This window comes from Giraffa tippelskirchi, chromosome 7 (genome assembly GCF_054371585.1).
Source record: "Giraffa tippelskirchi isolate mGirTip1 chromosome 7, T2T-mGirTip1v1.2.pri, whole genome shotgun sequence".
Classification (NCBI taxonomy): Eukaryota; Metazoa; Chordata; class Mammalia; order Artiodactyla; family Giraffidae; genus Giraffa; species Giraffa tippelskirchi.
Genome location: NC_137281.1, coordinates 9,960,090 through 9,975,699, shown reverse-complemented (window position 1 = coordinate 9,975,699; position 15,610 = coordinate 9,960,090). Strand labels below are relative to the sequence as shown.

The 15,610-nt window shown below is 54.5% G+C and overlaps 1 protein-coding gene across 4 annotated transcripts; it reads left to right on the top strand.

Moving 5' to 3' along the window:
• Positions 1 to 2,306: 2,306 nt before the first annotated feature.
• VASP (vasodilator stimulated phosphoprotein) lies at positions 2,307 to 15,288 on the top strand. 4 transcript variants are annotated; one of them, XM_081515692.1, is made up of 13 exons: positions 2,307 to 2,605; positions 9,733 to 9,904; positions 9,987 to 10,152; positions 11,218 to 11,311; positions 11,813 to 11,862; positions 11,981 to 12,222; positions 12,361 to 12,458; positions 12,963 to 13,014; positions 13,179 to 13,212; positions 13,427 to 13,472; positions 13,617 to 13,707; positions 14,242 to 14,299; positions 14,431 to 15,288. In XM_081515692.1, the coding sequence occupies exons 1-13, from the start codon at positions 2,601 to 2,603 to the stop codon at positions 14,466 to 14,468; spliced, it is 1,146 nt and encodes a 381-aa protein (XP_081371818.1). In that variant the 5' UTR covers positions 2,307 to 2,600; the 3' UTR covers positions 14,469 to 15,288. The 4 variants fall into 4 exon arrangements, with proteins under 4 accessions (XP_081371818.1, XP_081371817.1, XP_081371816.1 ...); XM_081515691.1 differs by having other exon boundaries at positions 13,176 to 13,212; XM_081515690.1 differs by having other exon boundaries at positions 12,358 to 12,458.
• The last annotated feature ends 322 nt before the right edge of the window (positions 15,289 to 15,610 follow it).

Below are 15,610 nucleotides of genomic sequence, written 5' to 3'. Positions count from 1 at the left end.
CCAGAGCGCTAGGCTCAGTAGTTGTGGCACATGGGCGCAATTGCCCTGAGGGCATGTGGAAATCTTCCCCAACCAGGGATCAAACTCTTCCCATCCCCCCGCATTGGCAGCTGGATTCTTTACCACTGGACCACCAGGGAAGTCCCGAACTTGGCATTTTCGAGATGAGGCTTGAGATTATGATCATGAAAATCTCCATGACGTCTTTTGCTGTCCTATTGGTAATCCCTGCAAGGAGTTTGGAATGGACTTTTTGAGACCTATTGGGCAAGTACACACACATATATGGCACCTTAAAGTGTTTCCTTGATTTTTATTCATACCCTATGTATAATTTGGTAATTTGTTTCCTTTTACTCAATAACGTGTTGGAGCCTTCTCTCATGACACTTGCACACACCTCCTTCTTTTTAGCTGCCTCTCAGCACTTCAGACAAGAGATGTGGAATGGTTTCAACACCCATCATCCTCTTGATGGATATTTAGGTTGTTTCCAGTTTCTTACCGTTACATTGCTGCTGCCATAAAGATTCTTGATCAGACTCCTGTGTACACATGCAAGAGTTTCTCTAGTGCAGGGGTCTTGCCACCTGTTTTGTGCAGCACTTGAGCCAACAATGATTTTTACATTTTTAAAGGATTGTAAAAAAATATATACAAGAGGCCCTATGTCTAATATACCTAAAATATTCACTATTTGGACTTTATTTATTTGGCTGCTCTGGGTCTTAGCTGCAGCACGTGCGATCTAGTTCCCTGACCAGAACTACAACCGGGGCCCCCTGCACGTGGTCTGAGCCACTGGACCACCGGGGAAGTCCCTATTTGGATCTTTATCGAAAAATTTGCTGAGTATAGTACAAGTTGCACACAGAAGCATCACTTTCCTATCTCACAGATGGGAAAGCTGAGGCCCAGAGAGAAGAAAGGACTTGTCCATGGTCACAAAGAACTGGGGTTCTCAAGTCTACTTCTGTCCCCAAACGACTCACAGCCTGAGGAGACACACCGAGAAACAATTATAACCTGCAGTGGATCAGGGTTCCAGTGTGGGGCAGAGAAGGGGAGAGGATTACTCAGTTCTTCAGAGAAGAATTAATGTCAGAGACTGGCCTAGAAGAATGAGGTAAAGGAGATCAGGGTATCGCTCCTTTTGGAAAAAGGTAGAAAGCTTGATTCCCTCACCTAGTCAACTAGGCCCTGAGAACTGTTTTACACTCATACACCACTGGAGTCCTGGTGGTTCAGGCAAGAGGGCTCTAGCCCAGATTTATTCCCTGCCTCCAGACCTCAGTTTATCCATTTCTAAACTTCCAACTGATTTCCCAGACGACTGCCCCCTAGGCCAGGTGGCGCTCTACGGGAGGGGCGTGGTCATATTGCTGGCGTCACGTGGGGGTGGAGTCTGCGGGTCCTGTTGCGGAAGCCCGGGAGGGTGTAGGGACTCAGCCTGAACCTGGCGCGTGGGGGAGGGGGCTCGCAGGAGTCGGCAGAGGGAGGGTGCTCCACCTCCGTGCCCTCGGATTGCTGCAAGATCCCACCATCCTCCGCACGCGAAACTGAGTCACGGCGGGGCGTGCGTGGGTAGGGGACCAGGGGCCTTATTCACACAGAGATCGGGAGTCCCATTCCCACCCAGGTCCACCGCTGCACCACCCCCACCCCCCCACACACACCCTGCGGTTGTGAGTCAGCGGCCGGCCGCGCCCCCTCGGCCCACTTCCTCCTCACCTTCACTGGGCGGGCGGGGGTGGGGGGGCAACGAGAGAGGTGGGCCCCCTCCCCACCCATCCCCCTCCTCGGCGAGGAGGTGGATCACCGCTTAGTGACCCCTCATAAATTGGGGGAGGATGGAGACGTTGGGGAAGGGGTCCCGAAGGTAGGATTTAAGGGAGAAAATCTGAGAAAATCTATGCTTGACCCGAGGGCCCTCCTCGCCCCCTAAATTGAGTAGAATGTAAAGAAGTGAAAAAAAGTCGATGAGGAGGGTGAGAAGAAACTGTGCCCCCACTGATATTCCCCTAAGAATTTCCGTCCTGGGAGAGAAGTCAGGGTCAAGGAAGGATCCCTTCCCCTCTATGAAGCTTCCCCTCTAATTTGGGGGCGACCCCCAGAGTGCATCGCTGTGCAAAAACGTTGGGGAAGAGGGAAATAGCGGAAGTCGAAGGTTCCGCGTTGCCCTTTTAAGCGCCCTCCACCAACCCCCCTCAACCCCATCGCCTTAAGGTGTCCGCGGCCCCTTTAAGGCGCAGGGCATTGTGGGTGCGGGGAGTGGAATTTTGGAACGAAATGTAGCAAAGAGAAGTACAGTAGTAAGAGTAACATTGTAGCTGCCGCCGGCCGAGGGGGCGCGCCGGGGAGGGGACGCCGCACCCTCTTTCTGCCGCACGGACCCCGCGAGCAGAACCCCAGAGGAAGAGGCGCCCGAGGACCCGCCCCGGCCCTGTCCACGTTCCCCCCCAGGAAACCGGACTCTATGGGGCGGGACCCTGGGGGAGACTGAGCAGAACCTAGAGCCAGCGCTGAACCTCTGAACCCCGAGCCAGGGGCGCCCCGGGAGCACCTAGCCCGTGGGCGCTCCTCCCGCGCGCCGAGCAGCCATGAGGTGAGCCTCCAACTGCCTCCAGACCGTTCCCTGGCCGGCGCGGGCTCCTGCCGCCCTGCCTTTGTCCCCTCCTCCCCCCAGCTTGGTCCCGGTTGGAATTTGGGGACTGGGCACTGGGAGCCTCGGATTTGAGGCCGAGCCCCCTTGGACGAGCTCCAAACACTGAACACTTCCCCTTGACTCTCAAGGCTCTGGGTGGTGTGAGATTCTCCTGGGAGTCGTTAGGTTTGGGGGCGCTCCGAGGACTCCCGAAATTTTTAAGACTTTTCAGAGAACCTCCAAGTTGGCAAATAATCCCCGCAGAGAGGCTAGGGGTTAGGCGGGACTCAAGACTGCCCCCAACTCTCAACCGGGCCCTGAGAAGGATTATTGGGAGCCGGTTTGGGGGTCCCCTGGGACCTGGAAGAGAGATTGAGACGTAGAGCTTGGTTTTCGGGGTCCCCCTATACATGGCGCTGGAAATTCTTCCCACAAGAGACTTTGCTCATTAACTTCGGGGGTACTTAACCCTTAAATTTGGGCGGTTCATCCCCCTGTGAAGGAGGTTGATGTGGACGGATCCAGGGACCCAGACGCAGCCTGGAGGGTCTGGTTGGGACTCCCGTTCCTCGCCGCTCCCCACCCACAATGTGCTTAAAACAAGCTGTGCCGAGGAGGGAGCAAGCGCTCTGTGCCGAGGGCGCCTCCTCGGCCCCGGCCCGAAGGGCGGTCCCTCTCCCCCACCTGCGCGGCCCTGGAGAGGGAGGGGGCGCGGCAGCTGGGGGAAGGGGGGCCTTTGTCTAACTGACTCACCTGTCGAGACAGCTGGTGTGTGTGTGGGGGGTGGGGCGAGCTGAGAGCGCCGTGGGCCGGCTGCTTTCCCCACCACGGCGCCTCCCTCTTCTCTCAACACCTCCCCCCCTTCCCCACCCGTCCGGAGTTGAGCGGTTGGAGGAGGGGGCGTTGGAAAGCCTCAAGGTCATAGCCCTCTCCCCCTGGGACTCAGGCTTCCCAGAGAGTTCCAGATATCTTCCCAGGAATTTAATCCTGGGTGGGGGGGCCCAAGGGACCCAGGGATTTTGTTTTTCCCGGAGCCTCTCTCAAAACTCCTGGGCTCACCTGAGGGCGAGGGCGGGGCCGGTGCGGACTGGGGGACCCGACTGGCCCTCCCCCCTCACTCTCCCATCCTCCCCGGCCCCCCATAATCTCTCCCTTGAGGCCTGAGCCGGACAATACTATCTCCCTTCCTCTACTCTCTCAGATTTCCTGCTCCAAAGCCCCCAGCTTGAGGGGGAGGCCCCTGGGGGGCAGCTGGGGATTAACCCCCTGGGGCCACATCCTCTCCCATCCGCCACATTCCCTGCCCTTTGACATCTGGGTGGCATTCCTTTTTGTGGTCCTGAGAGAATCCCCTCTCCCACATTTGTTCCTTCTGCTGAAAAGGGATTGTTGGAAAATTTGGAGCGATGGGGGCACCCACAGACACCCACAAGACTTCCTGCCTACCCTTTCCCCCATTATAGAAACATCTCTAAAAGGTCTGCCCGGCAGAGAGGGCAGTTTGGGGGAGTCAGGCCCTCATCCTTCACCTTCTTCCCGGGGGACTCTCCTCTCCCACTGCCCCCCAGCCCCGCCCCTTGCCCCCCCCCCGCGTTTCCGGTCCCAGGCACGGTGGAAGGCGGATGGCGGATGTCCGAGTTAGTGCTGCCTCACTCACTGAGACCGTAAAAGGGCAGGAGCAATGTCTGGGCCAGCCTCCCGCCCCCGCCTCCCCCAGTCCCAGAGGCCCTGGCCCTCCCACAAGGCCCCCTGCTACTGCGAGCCATGACCAAACCTTTATCTCCTGGGGGGTGGGCAGAAGTTAGCTGATGCCTGTCCCACCAGAGGGTTATTCCCATCTCCTGAAGGGTCTTCTCTGCTGATGGCCACACTGGCCTTCTTGGGCTCTGCCCCTTCTCCCAGGACAGCTATGATTCAAAAAGACCCGCGGCCCTGTCTAGGGGCTGCTGGGGAAACTGAGGGATGCTCTAAGAGAGAAAGGCCTGGCCCAAGATCCCTCAGAAATTTCTAAGCAGTGTTGAGGGATGGGAGGGCACTGGGATCCTCTGATTTCTGGCTGGTTAGGCTGGAGACGGTCTTGGGGACAGTTGGGAGAGAGGCTGTTAAGATGGAAAATTACAGTTCTTTTTTTTTCCCCTCAGTTTGACAAATATTTGTTGAGTGTCTGCTGTGTCCGGGACTCTGTGCTGGAATTCTGGGAAGTGGGGCAGAGGTCTGAGGCTCTTAGGGCAGAGGAGACTCTAGAAGAATTTGGTTCATTTATTATTGTTTTTAATAATGAGAGACCATTTGATCAAGCAACTCCTTTGTGCCAGGCACTGTACTAGGTGCCTGATTCAAATTAATCCTCAGGGCAATTCTAAGAGATTGATACTATTATGATCGTCCCCCTTTCCCAGGTGGGAAAATTGAGGCACAGAGGAATTAAGCAGATTACCTATTAAAGTTAGTTTGGAGGTAGGCAAGTCTGAATATGATCCCAGGCCTCTTTCCAGACTATTATACTCTTAGAGAAAAGCAAAATCAAGCTTTTAGTGGCCTTAGAAAAAAAATCAAGTAACGTGCTTTTACTGTACAAACACTGAAGATAATGCTGATAAGCAAGAAGGAACCCAGTTACCTTCCTGTTCACTTATGGGGAACTGAGGCCTGTCAGGAAGGAGGAACTAGAGTGAACCCATACAAGCCCCGAAGACCCTAAACCTGTGTTTCTATCCAGGGTTGCTTCAAAGATTTGTAGTTTGGAAAGGCTGTGTATACCTGGGTCTTTGTGGGGTGGATTACAATTTAAGGGGCTATCAGATGAAGGGGTAGAAGGAAGGGCAAACCTCTCAACAGGAAAGTTTCAGTAAACCAGAGTGACTATGCTTGATTGCCTCCCATGATGAGAAGCTCTCTCCTTCCTGTATTGCTTCTTGGCTCCCTTGTATGCTGTGTGTGTGCTTAGTCACTCGAGTCTGACTCTTTGTGACCCTTTGGACTGTAGCCTGCCAGGGTCCTCTGTCCATGGGATTCTCCAGGCAAGAATATTGGAGCGGGTTGCCATTTCCTTCTCCAGGAGATCTTCCCAACCCAGGGATCAAACCCACATCTCCTGTGACTCCTGCATTGCAGGCAGATTCTTTACTCTCTGAGCCCTCAGGGAAGCTCTCCCTTTTGGTCCTGTGCCAAATTCCAGGTCCTGCACTTAAGGCTTTTCTTATCTCTTTCAATCCTTACCAAACCCCAGTGAGTTATGATTTCCAGGGCTGGAAAGTGAGGCTCAGAGAGGTGAAGCCATGCAGCAAGGGAGTGATTTCAATCCTCCTTTACCAACCACATACTGGAGATTTCCAGAATGGGATGGCTTGTGGGAGAGTTCTGGGCTGACTGGGGATTCAGGCTGTCTCATGTCAAATTGAGGCTGTGAGACCCCAGTGTCGAGTTGAAAGTGTTAGTCGCTCAATTGTGTCTGACTCTTTGTGACCCCATGGTCATAAGGAGCCTGGTGGGCTCCTCTGTCATGGGATTTCCCAGGCAGGAATACTGGAGTGGGTAGCCATGCCCTTCTCCAGGGGATCTTCCCGACCCAGGGATTGAACCCGTGTTTCCTGCATTGCAGGCAGATTCTTTACCGTCTGAGCCACCAGGGAAGCCCCCAGAGACCACTGGAATTAAGCAGACCTCATTTGCATCTCACTCCCGGCTTGCTGGCTGTGAGATTTTTCCGATCTAGCTTTTTGTCTGGTTTATAGGTGGTTTATTGGAGGCTTCTTTGTACTTAAGGAATGAATTAATTTTTTATAGGTAATACCAGCCAATGGTAAAACAATGCAAAAAGAAAAGACATAATCAAGCAAGTCAAGTGGGTAAACAGTGTGAACTGTCCATTTCCTGCCTCCCTCTTCAGACCCCTGGTGCCCCAGTGCCTCAGAGGCGAGCAGAGGAGGCTAGTCCCCTGAGAAGCAACCTCTGCTTTTCACCACTCTGGGTGCAGAGGTATTTATATCCTCCCCACCTTTTTTTTTTTTTTCAAAAACCTCTCACACCACTTTATACCTTGCCTTAAAAGAAAAAAAAAACCAGCTTAGCTGTTTCCTCATCTTTAAATGAGGTTAAGAACATTGGGGGTGGGGAAGATCAGGACTTGGGTTCAAATATGAGCCCCTCTGCTCGTTTGCTGTGTGACCTGGGATGACTGTCTTCACCCCTCTGTGGCCGCAGTTCCTTGTCTGGAAAAAAGGTGTGCACTGAAGTCACTGCAAGGTTCACTGTGGCAGCTGGAGCTCAGTACCTGGAATGGTGTCTGAGACACAGATTAACCAATACATGTCAGGGGCTGTTAAAAAAAAAAAAAAAAACTTTCCTTGTTTTATAGATGGCTAATTTAACAACTCCTGGATACCTGCTAGGTTCTAGGCACGAGTCTAGGTTCTGACAACACAGTAGTGAACAGAAAGGACAAAAATCCCTGCCCTTGTGGTCCTGACATTTTGGTGGGGGAGACAGAGAGGGCCCTGTCAGACAGGAATTGGGTGTTATGAAACATGGTTCATGCAGTGAGAGCTTTTCCAGGTAGGGTAGTCCGGGAGGGCTTCTCGGAAGAGGTGATGGCTAAGCAGCGACCCGAAGGAGGTGAAAATCCAGGTTGAGGGAGAACGAGAGCACAACCCTGAGGTGGGAATGTGTCTGGCATGTTGAAATGGGGGCTAGAACGGCTGGTGGGGCTGGTCGAGGGGAGATCAGAGATCATACAGATCAGGAAGACCCCAGAGAAAACTTGCCCAGAATAAAAATTCTGCTGAGAGCTGCCAGGGGAGCTTCCAAGAAGAGGAGAGACACGATCTGACTTGTGTTTTAACAGGATCCTTTTGCTGGAATGGGGACACCGTGGCTTGGAGAGGGACAAGACCAGTCCAGGGTCACTCAGCAAACACCCAGTGCTCAGGCTAGTCCAGAGACTGAGCGGGGCAGGGGCTCTTGGAAAGAGCAAAGGGCAGCCAGGGTGGGGTAGCAACAAAGGCCCTGGGCACTTGGCCAGAGTCTGCCCTGGGTGTGGGTGGCAGGTGTGGGCGAGGCCTTAACCCTGCCCTGCCCAGGGCAGTGGAAGCCAGAAACAGCCCCTGAGGCTGTGCTTGTCTAGAACCAGCACCTTGTGTTTGGGTAGGGCCCACATAGTCCCCGGTGGTGAAGACAATGGATTTGGCGGCCAGGTGGCCTGGGTTCAGATCCTTGCTCTGCTACCTACTAGCTGTGTGACCATGGGTGAGTCACGCAACCTCTCTGTGCCACTGTTTGCAGTCCTTGCAGAATGAAGATGAAATAGCCCACCTAGAAGAGCTGCCGTGAGAATAAAATGAGAGACTCCGGAGAAAGGGCTTGGTTGAAGTGCCTGATAAGAGGGAGGCCCCCTAATTATGTAAACCTGGGGGCTTACCTCCCTGGCCTAAGACCTCAGATCTGGGTCAGCTGAGGGGGCTTTCCCTGCCTTGTCTTTTATAGTGTCACTGTCACGCTCCAGCCCCCAGCCCTGGCAGAGACAGAGCCATTGCAGGGTATAATTTCTCTCCCCGGAAACCTCCGACCACCAACTTCCTCTTACCAGGAAAAAGTCCGGTGGGGGGTGGGGCCGGGCAGGGACTAGTGCTTCCCCCTGGTTGGTGGGTGACCTTGGCCAAGTCACTTCCTCTCTGGGAGCCTGAGTTTCCCCACTGAGAGAGGAGGGCATTGAACCTTCCCAGAAGGACTGGTGAGGGGTGGAGGAGGGCCCCTTGGTGCCTGTTCAGAGCGCCTGGGAAGGGATGCTGACAGTTACTCAGCACTCATGCCAGGCACCACGCCAAGCACTCTACATGCCCAGACTCATTTACTTCTCCCACTGCCCTGGGTGGTGGGGTCTGTCATTTCCCCAGTTTGCAGGCAAAGAAGATGACTTCTATGGGAAGGTTGCTAACCTGAGTCACATGGTGTAGGTGGCCCAGTGAGGATTTGAACCTACATCTGTGGATATCAGATCCTGAACCCTGAGCCAGTTTACTGAGCCCTCCCCCGCCCCTCGGCCCCGTAGAGCTAAGTCAGATGTCACCTCCTCCAGGAAGTCTTCTCTGATCCAAAGGCTGGGGCAGGCCCTCCTTCTGGGCAACCTTAGGCCTGGTCTTGGATTATCACCATGTGCGGACAGGACAATCCCTTGCGATGCTCTCCTGCTCTGGAGGGTGGGGCCGGGGCTGTCTGGTCACTGCCTGACACAGAGCAGGGAGTGTCTGCTGATGGCCATTGGCGCCAGGGGGCAGGGGAGGGCGGGTGGAGCCGGATGGATGGGGTGGGCAGCAGGAAGGGGAAGAGCCTGGGATCTTGCATCGGTCCCCAACTTGCTGCAAGCCTCACCCTTCACCTCCCTGAGCCTCAGCTTCCTCTTCCACAGTGGAGAGTGGGGGAGGGAAGGTCCAAGACTCCTGGCAGAGACAGGGAAACTGAGGCTCCAAGGGCGTCGGGCAGGGGCTTGTTCCCAGTGCTGCCCAGGATACCTGCTCTGTCCCTTGCGTCCGCTTCTCCCAGGCCCCCTCCTCCAGCTCTCATGCCACATCTCTCTCTCTCTGTCCATCTCGATCCTTCTCCATCGGCCTCTTTCTCTGCTCTCTGCCTTTGCCTCTCTTCTCCCCGTTACTCCTTTCAGTCCATCTCCCCTGTAACAATCTGACCCTGTTTCTTACCTCTCTCCCCCCATCATCAGTCTGTATGTCTGTCTCTTCCAGCCGATCTGACTCTTCCTCTTCCTGTCTCTTGCTTCCCATTTGACTGTCTGTCTCTTTCCTTGTCTGTCTCACATCCCCCGGTTTGTCTATTTGTCTGTCTCTCCCAGTCTGTCTTTCGCCGCCCCACCTGTCTTTTTCTCCTCCAGTCTCCCTGTCTGGGTCTCTCTGAGGGCCTGTCCTCAGCCCTCTCTCTCGGTCTGTCTTCCTCTCCGTGGGTCCCTCTTCCTGGCACACTGTCTTTGTGTCTTCGAATCTCCCAGGGGGACGAGAAGGTGACCGGCCCTTGAGGGGAGGATGCCAGGCTCCCCACAGCTAACTGGCCTCTCTGCCTTTCCCCCGCCCACCTCTCTGCAGCGAGACGGTTGTGTGTACCAGCCGGGCCACGGTGATGCTCTACGATGACAGCAACAAGCGCTGGCTGCCCGCCGGCACGGGCCCCCAGGCCTTCAGCCGCGTCCAGATCTATCACAACCCCACCGCCAACTCCTTCCGGGTGGTTGGCCGGAAGATGCAGCCGGACCAGCAGGTGAGGCTCCCCTCCTCCTCTCCCCATCTGCCTGTGGGGCCTCACCACCCCTCACCCACTTCTTCCCCCTCCACCCCACCAGGTGGTCATCAACTGTGCCATCGTCCGGGGTGTCAAGTATAACCAGGCCACCCCCAACTTCCACCAGTGGCGCGACGCCCGGCAGGTCTGGGGCCTCAACTTTGGCAGCAAGGAGGATGCCACGCAGTTTGCCAACGGCATGGCCAGTGCCCTAGAGGCCTTGGAAGGTTAGCGACAGCGGGCGGAGGGGACCATTGAGCCCTGCCGTGGGGCCTGGGGCCGCCCCTTTACCACTTGGCCTCAGTTTACTCATCTGAAAACAGGGCTCATTCACTGCTGCTATGGAGAATTACTGGGCCAGCCAGAAAGCTCATTTAGGTTTTTCCGATGTTATGGAGAAACCCCGATGGATTTTTTTGGCCAACCCAATTTTGTGGGCTCCTCTTTGCCCCAAGTGCACCCACATGTAAAACGCACAGTTCCTGAGAGCCCATTTTGCTCCATGAATTTTTACACTTGCACACTCCTGTGTGACCGCCTCCCAGATCAAGATAGAAATATTTCAGGCCTCCGGGAGGTTTCCTGTGCCCTTTCTCCAGGTAACCATTAGACTGACTGACGTCATTGTCAGTTAGTTTTCAAGCCACAATGTTAAGAAAAAACTTCCAGTTGGTATTTCTTAAACTGGAATGTGCCTGCGAGTCATCTAGGAAAAAATGCAGATTCTGAATCAGGTAGGTGGGCCAAGGCCGGAGCCTCTGTGTTTCCAACAAGCTCCCTGATGATGCCAAAGTTTACCAATCCATAAAGAGCGCTTTGAGGAGCAATGGTTTTAGGTGACGGCTGTGCGTCTAGGTTCGCCAGTTGTCAAACGGTGGAGGCGTTTGCTTCCAAGAGCAACTTCAGTGGCAGTCTGAAGCCCAGGAAATACATGGGAGCCAGAGGCCTGAGGGTGGGTGAGGAGGGGACTGTCAGCCTCTTCTGAGCTCTCAGGTAGGGGGTCTGAGCAGCTGTGACTGGGCGTTAAGAGCCTGGATTCTGGAATCTGCCTGAATTCAAGTCTTGTCCCTGCCAATTCCCATCTGCAGGCCTTGGGGTGGGTGACCCCCTTCTCTGGGCCTTCGCTCTCCTGCCTGTGATCTGGGTATCCTTCCAGTGCCCACCGCCTGTCAGCTCAGTCAGGGGAAGCGGGTGCCAACCCTGCTCACAGGGTACCCGGAGGCCCCTCTGGAACGTGCCAAGGGGTGAGGCTGGCTTCCGTGTGACTCACTAGCCTTTACTCTCGCTTCCAGGAGGTGGGCCCCCGCCCCCACCAGCACCTACAGTGCCTCCCACCTGGTCTGCCCAGAACGGCCCCTCCCCAGAGGAGACGGAGCAGCAGAAAAGGTGCGGCCGGTCCCTGGGTGGAGAACCCTCCCCTGGCCAGAGTTCTCCGTGGTTCCAGAACCCCTGATGCCTAGAGTTCAGACCTCTCCAACTTTCAATTTTCAGAATGTTCCAACTCCCAGGGGACTAGAAATCCACATCTTTAAGAACCACCCTCCCCCACTTGGAGTTTGAAAAACTCCTGATGCCCAGAGTTACAGAACCTTCTAACCCTTCAAATCCCAGTCCTCTGGACTCCCCGAGTCCAGAACTGGGTTGTTTAAAGGATCTTGGGTGTTTTGTGATTCTTGATGGTCTGATGACTAGATCCGCTCACATCCTGGTCTCGCCCTGTCCCTGCCCTCACCACCCCACCCTCCAGCCCTTTCCTGGGCCCCTGGGGGATGGAGGATATGAGTGGGGCTTAGGAACCAGCCCTGCCGGACACCTTTAAGGGGCAATCCCGGAGGTTGCTGGCCATCTGGGGGCCCTGAGTGATAGCCACTTGCCCTCCCTTCCCAGGCAGCAGCAGTCAGAGCTCATGGAGCGGGAGCGCAGAGCCTCCAACGCAGGTGATTGCTCAAATGGCCTCAGGGGTCGGGGACTGCCCCAGAGGAAGGGGTGGGCCAGCTGGACAACAAAGAATGAAGCTTCTCTCTTAGTACCTCTCCTGTTTTGTGTTTCTTACAGGAGGCCCGCCTGCTCCCCCAGCTGGGGGACCACCACCGCCCCCAGGACCTCCCCCTCCTCCGGGTCCACCCCCACCCCCTGGTCTCTCCTCCTCAGGGGTCTCGGCCGCCCCGCAGGGAGCAGGGGGAGGCCCACCCCCGGCACCCCCTCTCCCCACAGCACAAGGCCCCAGTGGTGGAGGGACCGGGGCCCCCAGCCTGGCCTCAGCCATTGCCGGTGCCAAACTCAGGAAAGTTAGCAAGGTGAGGGGCAGGTGCAGTGGGTATGGGGTGACAGGTCTGATATAATAATGGAATGAGGCCAGAGTTGCCTGGGAGCCTCACAAGAGGGCTGGGAGGCCCGCCTTTAAAGCCCCCTCTTCTCTGTAATTTCTCCAGCAGGAAGAGGCTTCAGCGGGGCCTGTGGCCCCCAAAGCTGAGAGTAGTCGAAGCACGGGTGGGGGCCTCATGGAAGAGATGAACGCCATGCTGGCCCGGAGGTGAGCCTGAGCCCAGAACTCTCAATGGTTGCGGAAAGCTCTCAAAACAAACCCCTCAGCCCAGCAGTTATCACCTGGAGATTCCGGTTCAGTAGGACCAGGTTTGGGGAAGGCTCAGATTCCTGCTTAGTTTGTTTCTTTGGGTGAAAGTTCATCCTTTGATAGCCAGGTTTGAGATATAATGATGGGGACTGCATTCTCCTGAGATGGCTGAGGTTTGCAACCCCTCTAGGTAGCCTCTGGAATGTTCTGGAACCCAGAATTCTAGGACCTTAGGTGACCCCGCCTCAGAAGCTGGGGACTCTGCCCTTAGAATTTTGTGATTCCCAAATGCAGGGATCCTAAACCCACCCTCTTTAACTTCGAAAATTAAAATTTGCTTAGCCTTGACGAATTCCAGGAGTCTGCACCCTAGTGCCCACTTTTCCAGAACTCTGGGGAAGGGAACTGTTGAGTAGCTGAGAGAGGACTGAAGCCATCTGTTTTTGCCTCTCTCTCTCGCAGAAGGAAAGCCACGCAAGTTGGGGAGAAACCCGCCAAGGATGAATCTGCCAATGTGAGTTAGGGACCCTTCCTGCCTTATACACCTTAGGATGTACCATTAGAGTAGGAATATTGGGGTGGGGGCTGTGATAGGGATTGGCTGTGTTTGAAGGTGGAGGAAGAAAAGGAGCAGAATGGCCGTGTCTGGCTCATGACAGTTTTATTTCCCACCAGCAGGAGGAGTCAGACGCCAGAGTCCCAGCCCACAGTGGTGAGTGAGAGCCCAGTCTAGTCACAGGAACTACAAGTCCCAGGATGCCCTCTTATATATAGCACACCTTCATGGGAGAGTCTGTACAGATAATTCTGGGGATTGTAGTCTCCTGAGATGGTTCTTTGAACGGGGGCTGATGAGGCTCAGGAAGAAAGGCTGAGGCAGGGCATTCCTTATTCCTGATCTTTTTGACTTATTGTCTGTCCCTCAGAATCTGTGCGGAGACCCTGGGAGAAGAACAGCACAACCTTGCCAAGGTGGGCCATCAGTACTGGGGTCCCCCCCGCAGAAAGAGTTGGACTTGCCAAATTTGTAGGGAGGAACACAGTGTGACCCCTGAAATGGGAGGCAGGCCCTCTCTCTAACCTTATTTCTGCCCCACACCACACTGCCTCTCCCAGGATGAAGTCATCTTCTTCAGTGACCACTTCCGAGGCCCACCCCCCCACGCCTAGCTCCAGTGACGAGTCAGACCTGGAGAGGGTGAAACAGGTAGGGGAAGGGACTGGGGGGTGAGGCTCAGGGGATAGAAAGGAGATCTGGGTCTAGACTCTGACACTGACCTGCTATGTGATTCTAGAAAAGGCCTTGGAACCCTCAGCTTCCCAGTCTGAGAACTGAACAAATTGGATCACGTCAGGGATGACAGACCCCATAACCGCCTTGTCCAATGCCTATGACAGACCTTACTAATCTATCACTGCACTCATTCCTGAGGAGTATCCAGAATCCTTTTCAGCACACTGGCCGCAGACATTTATCACCAACCAGAGTTGGCAGGAGACTGGAATGTCTTATTTGCCAGCCCTGGTACTGGATGTTCTCCAGTACTTTTCTTTCTGGCTCAGAAGATCCAGAATTCTCCCCTAGAAATCTCAGTCACTTTGTGGCCTGGCCAGTGATGTCATGGTGTGTGTGATATGGGGTACCCTCCTTCCTCTGGCCCCTCAGTCATTAAGAAACAGGGGATTCACTTCTGCAAGTCCAGGTACTCTTCCTCATTGGTTGTACCCCCACTATTTTCAGGAGCTTCTGGAAGAGGTGAGGAAGGAACTGCAGAAAGTAAAAGAGGAAATAATTGAAGGTGAGGTATTTCTTTTTCTTTTTAAACATTTATTTATTTTGGAGGCATGGTGTCCCTTGGCAAGTCCTTGTTTTGGAAGGGCGAAAGGGAAGAGGCTCTGCCCCTGACCTCTGCCCACTGTTTCCTTCCAGCCTTTGTCCAGGAGCTGAGGAAGCGGGGTGCCCCCTGACCACAGGGCCCCAGAAAATCCAATTTCTCCTTTCCGCACACCCCCTCCGCCTGTCACCCTGCTTTCCCTGCCTCGACTTGACTTGGAATTGGCTGAAGACTACACAGGAATGCATCTTCCCCACTCCCTATGTCACTTGGAAAATTCCAAGGGGGTGTGGCTTCCCCAGCACCACGCCCACACCCATACTGGCTGCTGATTGGCTGGGGAAGCCCCCACCCTTTGTTCCCTTTGGTCCTTCCCCTCTGCCATCCCCTTGGGGCTGGTTCCTCTGCTGGGGATGTACCAAGTAACCCCACAGTAAGGGGGAAGGAAGGAGGGAATTTCACATTCCCTTGTTGTAGATTGACTTTAACGCTTAATGCCTTTGAAGTTTTGTTTTTTAAGAAAAAAAGTATATATATATATATTTAGGTTTGTGGGGGGGAGGAAATTTTTTTTTCTCTTTGGTTTTGATAAAATGGGGTGTGGGAGTTTTTAAATGCTGTGCCCCTGGCTTGTCCCATTTGGGACAGCTGTGTAAGGAGGGTTGTCCCACCAGGCTGGGGGTGCCTCCCCCTACCCCAGGGACCTTCCTCCCTTCCCTCTGGCTCCTTCCCCTTTTCTATGAGGAATTAAGATGCTGTAACTTTTTGGAACCTCAGTTTTTTGGTTTTTTATTTGGGTAGGTTTTGGGGTCCAGGCCATTTTTACCCCCTGGGGAGAAACAAGATGAGGGGGAAAGGAATAGGGGAGGAAACCTCTCCTCTCTCACCTTCACCTTTAGCTTCTTGGAAATGGGCCCCTGCGGAATAAATCTGCCAGTTTTTATAAATGCTAAGATTTCTGGAGTCATTTGAATGGCTGCTCTCGTGAGGATGGGCATGTCCCTCCCTCCTCCAGTAATCCACCTTCCCTTCCCTTTCTCCTTCCCACCCAAACCTGCTCCTCTGCCCCCTCTCGGCCTCCCGGTGCCCCTCAACGGGCAGCTTCCTTACTCCTTTCCACCCAGCCCTAGAGAAAGCCAAGGGCATCCCTCATGGACCATTTGCCCTTGGGCCAGACCCTTTGGTTCTCCTGGACCTCAGTGTCTGGGTCTGAGAAAGGGCTCAAAGGATGACTCCGGGCTCATCCCACCGAGAGCCCTTCTACCTTCTAATTTT

What these genes read in the sequence shown, in the direction of transcription:
- VASP (XM_081515689.1), top strand. An exon ending in CAGAGTCCCAGCCCACAGTG is followed by an intron (nt 13,213 to 13,426) that starts GTGAGTGAGAGC and finishes TCTGTCCCTCAG; the next exon opens with AATCTGTGCGGAGACCCTGG. An exon ending in AACAGCACAACCTTGCCAAG is followed by an intron (nt 13,473 to 13,616) that starts GTGGGCCATCAG and finishes TGCCTCTCCCAG; the next exon opens with GATGAAGTCATCTTCTTCAG.